Here is a 9,198-nt window from a genome sequence, read left to right on the forward strand (position 1 = left end):
ATTTTTTTGGCTGCAACGATTTTCTTACTTAGAATGTTGTGGCGCAAAGAGGCAAGTGAATCAGTGCTCTTTCCGCCCAACAAAACTGCCATTGCCTTGGTCCCATGGTCCTCTATGACATCCCTTGCTTGATGTGGGAGCAGAAACACATTTGCACAGAACAGGATGGTTGATTCCCCATTCAAAAGTTTCTTGAATGCTGTCTGTTTGCCAACACTAAAAATGTGTGAAGTTGTATCACATCCTATGAAGGCGTGAATAAACAGCAACTGGGAACACAAGTCCTCACCCAGGACTTGTTTCATCTCACTGATGTTGTACACTTCAGTGGCTTTGGACTTGTCTGAACGAAAATAGAGGCCTCTATTGTACATCCCAGCATAGTAGAGGACAAGAATGAGTAAGTCTGTATCCTCTCCTATCAAGATTGTGGGCTGCTCTACTGAGGCCTTGACTGCAGCTTTGACAATGTCCACGTCTGCATCACCTGATGCATTCATAACAGTGCAGCCCTCCTTCTCAAGCTCCATTTTCATAAGATTGATAAGTCCTTTTATGTTGCTAGATCTGGAAAGGAAATTATCCTTTTGCCCCTTAAACTTAGTCTCTGCATTGAATTAAACGATGGGATGAGTGTTTGCACCACGTCTCTGATGCGTATTGTCTTTGGTGGAAGGGTGATCGCTACAACCATCAAAAACAACTGTTGCTTTCGGATAATTATTTTTTGTAAAGTCTGCATATGACTTTGCAATGTCACCGTAACTGTCACCCTCTTCCCATTTCATGCGGTGAACCAGGGAGCCACCGTCAAGGACATAATGGACAGGTTTCGATTTCCTGCTTTCGAGCTCAGTGACTAGTGCCTTCACTAGGTCGGGCTTGTTGGCTTTACGTAAGATCTCCTTGCCTTCGAACAGGGTTGCAGGAAATGAGCAGAGCTCATAGCTCATTACATCTTCCACTTCCAGTGAACACTGTCCAGTTTTCAAAACTGGAACCGTTGGAACAGCAGCCTAAGAAACCGACAAAGAGAAAGAGACAGAGAGATTTTATTTCCAGAAAAATATGTTACGGTAACATTGCCTATCATCAACAAGTGAAAAGCCTTCACCTGAATAAAAAATCTATACATATTATTAATTAAGACTACCTCATAAATCTGCTGTGATAATAGAATAAATCAATTGATGTTTTATTGTTACTATTAATGGCCACTAGATGGCAGCTGTGTGTTAGCTTTCTATCTCTTCTCTGCAAGTAGATGGTGGTGCGAATGCTTCTGAGGGAGGTAGCCAATAGAGTGCAACAGTGATGTTCCGGAAGTAAAAGTCCCATTCATTTTCACCATCGAGATTCCGATTAAAAGCCTCAATGTCATAACCATCCAAATGATACTTACCACGCGCCATTATATTGTTAATCAATGGTATTTGCTCCTGTAGAAGCCACACGTAAATCAGGGCAACATCTAGTTTTTTGAAAAAACATGTTTTACTTGCGATGTCATTGAAATCTAGCCTGGTCCTACCAGACTCTCGTACTTCATTTCATTTGCACAGAGAGTCTGGACCTACTCAATTGACAAACGTTAACTCACTTGAAGGCGGGTGTCTGTTGAAGTTTAAAACTATCAGATCTGCCCAGTGCAACTTTGGATCTGCCATAACCAATCGCTAACGTTTGGTCGGGAATCACGTTGAGCGCAGGCTGTAAACCTGCGTGCAACCTGATTCCCGGCCAAATCACACTTTTCAATGATTATTTTCCTTGATTCAGTTAGCGTCAGTCAGTTCGCCAAGAAGAGTCGTTCAGAAACGTTTGTTTGTTTGTTCGTTCAGTCGAGTTTCCGGTAGCGGTGAATCGAATCATGGAATGCACGGTTCTCAGCTCTCATGCAGTCAGTCAGACTCAGCTCCTCCCTCGTTCTCACTCTCAAACGATTGTGGAAGTCGGTCATCAATCAACATTACAACTTTAACCAAACGCAGCGGTATTGGAGGGGGGTGGAGTAGTTGATTATTGGAAGTTATATCAGTAAGATAATAGACTTGATTTAGTAATGATGGTGGGGGTCCCGGGTGGAGAACGAACCATGAAAGAACGAGACGGATTGACGAGACATTCAAATATTTGATTAATCTGGCATGACACAGAAAATACAAAGTCAGCGACTAGTGGGTCGGGGAGGAGTCGAGTCAGAACCAACGAGACGAACGAGAGAGAAGAATCAGTTTGGTTCGTTCTTGTTAAAGATCCGTTAGTCAAACTGATTCAGTCGCGAACGACGAATCACTATACCAGGGGCCGTCTACGCTGACAGAAGTCATAGTTGTGGTTAGAGCTGTAGAGGAAAAGAGCTGTAACGTATTTTGATATAGAATATATGATAAAAATAAAAGAAGACATATAATAACTGTGTACATTAATGTACACAGTGTAAGCACAGTTCACGTTGCTTACGAGTTTCAAGTTCTATGTAAAGGTTAATTTACACAAACCTGGATGTGTATTTATCCCTCAAAACTCCAGAAGAGCATCAAAAGCGCAACGAACAATTCATTCAAACCCAAACGTTGATATACACGTATCTTGAAACGTTAATTTTGAAGGGTTTTTGGTTCAGAAACGTTGAGATTCAACGTATCCGTTCCCCCCCTTGTCTAATCCATTTGGGAATAATTTACATGTTTTATTTAGCTTCTTTAATTAAATTGGATTACATTCATTAATTAATGGCGCCACTAGAGGGCGCCCCAAACACATTTACTTTCCCCATAGGCGATCGCCTAGGTCGCCCACGCCGATCGCCGGCCTTGAGTTAGTGTGACGTGACGATAGGCTACTTAATTACAACATACAAAACCACTTTCATGTTCAGCCTGTTATCCAGTGGGTGGAGTTTTTTCCGCCCACTCATGGAATTTCTTTTAATATTTACTATGCTTAAAGGAAGCAGGATTATTACCAAATTTTTCACTTTATTTTGTTTTTTACATATTTTAAGATTTTTATTTAAAATAGCATGTGTTTCCTGTTGAAGTTGAAAATAAAACCAAAAAAGCAATTGAAAGCTAAGTCACATTTGTCTTGGTATCTTTTTTGTTTTTGTTGATCCGAAATTGATCAGATCCGTGACCCAAAAACCGTAACACGATCCGAACCTTGATTTCTGTGATCTGTTGCACCCAGACTGCTTTTGCAGTATAATAAAATAAATGCCATAAGCTACTTCACTTAAAAAAAAAAAAAGATGTCTCTTCTTTTGTTTCTGACATGCGTCACAGTAACCTCAGCCCAAATATGCAAGGCTTTGTTTTAACTTCTACTAGCAGCCATCTAGCTTTTCATGTCAAATATGCTGCTATAAAAAATTATTGAACTATACTTTAAAACAGCGGATCATGACTTAAAATATTGTTATTATTTGCTAAATACTTAAGCTTCTGCGGTCGGTTCAGTCTAGGTAACTTAGCTCAGTTTGACAGCACATTGCTCCATTACTATAGCTTCAACATAGCTTGGCCTAGTTTAGTGATACTAATTAAAGACTCACCAAACAAATGTTAAACAAATGTAGAAATTTCAGCAAATATATATTGAAAGTCAATCCAAAGAGCAGGTTGAATCCAAAGAGCAGGTTAAAAACCAACGTATTTCTGTGTCTCAGAATCAGCGTGTGTAGGCCTATCCCTTAAGTCTGTCTCTCTATGAGTGTGTGTATCTGTATAGGTGGTCCCAAAGAAAGTGTGAACAAATTAAATTGACGCACCCTGTCTTCCCTGTCGTAACTCTCTCTAAATTGCTCTGCACACAAGTAACACATCTAGCAAGGAGGATGTAATATGTCTATAGGCTATATGTATCACTGACCATAAGGTGGGAGTAGAGTCTAATATATATAGAGTAATTAGGAGAGGCAGGAGAGAGACCTTGCATCGCAGCTGTTGGGATAAATCACGTCTGAACGTCTTATAGTTCTAAAACCATTACACTGAGAAACGCAATATCTCTTCGTAATAAAATGGACGAACTCCAAACATATGCGATTGAGGAATTGTCACGTGTCCGCTCTGAAGGAGTTGAAGTTTCTTTCTTGCGAACTGCATTAACTGCCAGTAGCCTGTAAGTCATACAGTTTTGCATATTTATTTGCAGTGAATTGATTGAATTGTAAGATATTATTGTCCCTTTCGGACAATAATGTCAAACTTATCCAGGGGCCCTCCTGTTAAAGATGGACATAGCTAGGGGCCCTCCTGTTAAAGATGGACTGTAGCTAGGGGCCCTCCTGTTAAAGATGGACTGTAGCTAGGGGCCCTCCTGTTAAAGATGGACTGTAGCTAGGGGCCTCCTGTTAAAGATGGACATAGCTAGGGGCCCTCATGGTAAAGATGGATTGTAGCTAGGGGCCTCCTGTTAAAGATGGACATAGCTAGGGGCCCTCATGGTTAAAGATGGACAGGCAGCGATCTTCAGACGGGAGGGTGCTCCAGTGAATGACCATACAGTACGTTACCATCTCACTTTATTCTTCTCAACTATGTGTGTGTGTGTGTGTGTGTGTGTGTGTGTGTGTGTGTGTGTGTGTGTGTGTGTGTGTGTGTGTGTGTGTGTGTGTGTGTGTGTGTGTGTGTGTGTGTGTGCGTGCCGTGCGTGTGCTCCACATGCGATGCCACAGGTCGCTCGGTGGAAATATTTATGCCGAGTTCTCACTCGAGCCTGCAGTACAAACAGACCAGCTCTGCTGCTGCTCATTCCTTCTCTGCAGACCTTCAGAGAACCCCCCCCCCCCCCCTCACAGTACAGCCCGGACCCCCCCCCCCCCCCCCCCCCCCCCTGACCGGGGCCATCACCCTAGCCTCTCACGGTGTCCGCGGCGTTGTGCTGGACAGAGCGCAGCTACGGCCGTCCGGGCCAAGGCGACCTCATGTGTAAACAGCCGTGGGCCCGGCCCCCCATTAGAGGGGCTGATGTTTATAGTAGAGGAGGTGGGGGGACCAGACGGGGGGGGGGGGGGGGGCATGTGTTTCCACAGAGCGCCAGAGGACCCTCGGCCCGGGAACAATGTGACGCATTGTGTGTGAGCACGCGGCATCTCAGCCCCCCCACCCCCCCCCCCCCCCCCCCCGGGATGATTGGAGGACTTATCTGTGATTGGCCGGGGGCAGCGCAACTCGTCGGGTCAGAGGTTTGGTTTCATGACATCAGTGGGTGGGAGGCGCGAGGCCACACGCAAAGGTGCCCCCCCCCACCCCCCCCCCCCCCTCTTACCCCTTCCTCGGCTCTTGGGCATGCATGTGCAACGAGCGCACGTTTCAATGCTCCCCCTGTTTTAAAGGTGAGGAACCGACCGCCTCATGTGTTGGCGAGGGCGGCCCGGGATGAGTGCTCTGGTCCGGGTTGCCGTCGAAAAGCTTTGGAGATTTGATTTGCTGAAGCCCTTTTTTCATTTCCAACGCCCGACTGTGGTTGCATCCAAGAGCTGCTCGTCGAGCGGCGAGATGTGCCGGCGGAGCACAGACGGACCGGTTTAACGGCTCCTTTGCACCGCGTTTGCAAAGAGTCTCGTACGTCTTGTGTACGTTTTTCTCTGTATCTGAGTTGTTTTGGGATGAGAGTGAGGCTGTGGTGAGCGCTGAGCGCTGGGGGGGGGGGGGGGGGAGCAGAACAAAACAGGGGAGGGAGGCGCTGGCAGCAGCTCCTTCTGAAATAAATCTGGAACCCATAAACTCTGGAAACTTCTGAGAGAAAGAGGGAAAGAGAGAAAAAAAAAAGTCCACAGAACGCCGTCACAACCCCCATTCTGGTTGGTCGATCCACACACCTTTGTCTCCGCCTCGTCCCTTTGATGCAGCCAATCGTCAAACACATGTGGCTTCCTCACGTCTTTGGCTTGGCTTGAAACGCTGCACGTCCTCTGAGCCAATCGGTGGACAGGCAGGGTGGGAAGCTAAAGTCGATTCCCTCTTTTTCCCCCCACTTTAAAGAAGTGAGTTGGACGGCCGCTGCCTCACATGTAGCTGCAGTGAGGGACGGGCTGGAGAACAAACCTTCTCGGAGGACTGGGAACTACACACCGCTGGCCAACCACGCAGAAGCCTTGAAGAGCTTACCCTGATCTGTGAGGACGCCCGCCATTTTGGATGTTTTTGGCTCGACAGAGGGGGAAGAAGGAGGCAAAGGGAGGCATAATCCCAGACTATACCTGGGGCGCGCGAGACCACCAGGCCGCAGAACAACGCAAAGCGTGTGGGGGAGGGATCGCACGGAGGCCACTAGGATGTGTTCCTTGTGATACTTGTGGGTGTTTCCTTGAGAACCAGAGGGGACAGCACTCGGTGGACACAGAGAGGAGCGGAGGAGGAGGAGGAGGTGGAGGAGGAGGACCTGGGTTCAGGGGGACTGGAGGTGCCGGACCACCCAGCCATGAGGGAGGACGAGCGGCCCGACGTCCATAACCGCTCCGAGGTGGGGACCGCCGCCTCGCCCCGGGGAGCGGAGGAGACCGGGAGGCCGCCCTCTAACACCTGCCCTGTCGTCATGGTGACGCCCGGGGTCACGCGCAGGAGACCTCCGGCCGAACAGGCGGCGGCGGCGGCCGGCGAGGCCGCCCTGACCGCGGAAGAAGAGGAAGGCGACGAAGACGAGGACGGAAAGATGGACCAGACCCCTGGGGCCGACCTCCAGGGCCAGGGGCCTCGGCGCCCCAAGAGACCCAAGAGGAGCCCCCTGCAGCGGTCCCCTTCCTCGGGATCCTCCCTCTCGCCGGGGCCCGGCGGCGGAGAGGAGCCCTTCGCCCAGCGGGAGATCGCCAATGTGCGGGAGCGGCAGCGCACCCAGTCGCTGAACGACGCCTTCGCCTCGCTGCGGCAGATCATCCCCACGCTGCCCTCGGACAAGCTGAGCAAGATCCAGATCCTGAAGCTGGCGTCGCGCTACATCGACTTCCTGTACCAGGTGCTGCAGAACGACGACGCCGACGGCAAGCCGGCCGGCTGCAACTACCTGGCGCACGAGAGGCTGAGCTACGCCTTCTCCATCTGGAGGATGGAGGGCGCCTGGTCCAGCATGTCTGCCAGTCACTAGCCATGCCGTGCTAGTCACTAGCCATGTCATCCTAGTCACTAGCCACAACGTGTTAGTCACTAGCCATGTCGTGCTAGTCACTAGCTATGTTGTGCTAGTCATTAGCCATGTCATGCTAGTCACCAGCCGTGCTATGCTTGTCACTAGCAATGCTGTGCTGGTCAATAGCCATGCTATGCTAGTCACTAGCCATGCTCTGCTAGTCACTAGCCATGCTGTGCTAGTCTCTAGCCATCATGCTAGTCTCTAGCCATCATGCTAGTCACTAACCATGTCATGCTAGTCTCTAGCCATGCTATGCTAGTAACTGTCCATACCATGCTAGTCACTAGCCATGTCATGCTAGTCATTAGCCATGTCATGCTAGTCACTAGCCATGCTATACTAGTCACTAGCTATGCTATGCTAGTCACTAGCAATGTCATGCTAGTCACTAGCTATGTTATGCAAGTCTCTAACAATGTCATGCTAGTCTCTAGCCATGTCATGCTAGTCTCTAGCCATGTCGTGCTAGCGCTAGCTATGTCATGCTAGTCACTAGCCATGTCATGCTAGTAGCTAGCCATTCCGTGCTAGTAGCTAGCAATGTCATGTTAGTCACTAGCCATACTATGCTATTCTCTAGCCATGTCATGCTAGTCACTAGCCATGTTATTCTAGTCACTAGCCATGTGATGCTAGTCACTAGCCATGTGATGCTAGTCACTAGCCATGCCATGCTAGTCACTAGCCATGCTATGCTAGTCACTAGCCATGTCATGCTAGTCACTAGCCATGCTATGCTAGTCATTAGCCATGCTATGCTAGTCACTGGTGGCCACACACCACTATGGAAACTGGAGGACAACAAACTTGAAGCTGGACGTTGGTTTGTGAACAGGCCACTATCGCTGCACCCTTCCTACATGAACCCTTGTCACTGATCAGACTATCTTTGTGCAGCATTTGGGGAAAAGAATGTCCGGCAAGAGACTTAAAACAGGTTTAAGTCCGGACGAGGGATTGACTTCCAGGACACAGCACAAAGAGCAGAGGGACCTTTTAAATGGACCGATACACTGAAGGATATACCCAGCGTCGTGTTGTTCCTGCTAAATGTTGGACTGTAACAAACGGAAAACGTTTATATGGGACTCAATAGTTACTTGACCCCTGACTTCCTTTGGTCCTGACCTCTGACCCTAGGATCACTAGCCCTCGCCGTCCTCATCTCAATGTATTTAAATGTGTTTGTGTACATATATATATATATACGTTATTCTCTGTGGATGCATCGTCAGCCCGCCGCTGTTAACGGGTGCTCCCTCAGGCCGAGTGGAAACGTTGAAAGGAAGAGGAGGGAGGTGAGCCCGGGTTTAATGAGAGGAGAGCCTCTGGATCCACGAGAACCTTCAGCCGACACCTTTCCCCCAGAGACGTGAAACCGATCCTCCAGCGACTCTCAACTCTGAACCCAAAATGGCGGTGGTGAATAATAATAACCACGGGCGGCAGCAGCGGCAGTAGCACTGACTAATGTCCCCTCCTTTCCTTCACTCCTCCTCTTCCTCTCTCCTCCTCCCCTTCACTTCTCCTCCCCTCTCCTCCCTCCTCTCCTCCTCCCTCTCCTCCTCTTCTCCTCCTCACTTCTCCTCCTCCCCTCCTCTTCTCCTCTCCTCCTCCTCCTCCTCTTCCCTCCTTCCTCCTCTCCTCCTCCCCTCCCCCTCTCCTCCCTTCCTCACACCTCCCCCCTCCTCTCCTCCTCCCCTGTCCTCGCCTCCTCCTCTCCTCCCCTCCTCTTCTCCTCCTCCTCCTCCCCTCCTCTTCTCCTCCTCCCTCTCCTTCCCTCCTTCCTCCTCCCCGCCCCCTCTCCTTCCCTCTCCTCCCTTCCTCACACCTCCCCCCTCCTCCTCCCCTGTCCTCGCCTCCTCCTCTCCTCGTCTCCTCCTTAGGAAAACAAAAACCACCTCCCTGACATTCTTTCCGTCGGCCGGGCCAGGGTTTGTTGGCGTGGCGCGGAGATAGCAGGGGCCGGGCGCACGCCGCGCTGACATAATGAGAGCGAGACCTCAGGGCCCGTGGATCACCGTGACGACCATCAAAAGAGGAAGCGGTCGGACGGCGCGCCGC

The 9,198-nt window shown here is 49.4% G+C and overlaps 1 protein-coding gene across 1 annotated transcript; it reads left to right on the forward strand.

The window, feature by feature from the left end:
* Positions 1-5,778: 5,778 nt before the first annotated feature.
* Positions 5,779-8,761, forward strand: LOC132458847 (twist-related protein 2-like). Its single transcript, XM_060053178.1, has one exon. It carries the CDS (start codon positions 6,430-6,432, stop codon positions 7,087-7,089), a length of 660 nt encoding a protein of 219 aa, XP_059909161.1. The 5' UTR covers positions 5,779-6,429; the 3' UTR covers positions 7,090-8,761.
* The last annotated feature ends 437 nt before the right edge of the window (positions 8,762-9,198 follow it).

The sequence above is a fragment of the Gadus macrocephalus genome, chromosome 1 (assembly GCF_031168955.1).
Source record: "Gadus macrocephalus chromosome 1, ASM3116895v1".
NCBI classification, from domain to species: Eukaryota; Metazoa; Chordata; class Actinopteri; order Gadiformes; family Gadidae; genus Gadus; species Gadus macrocephalus.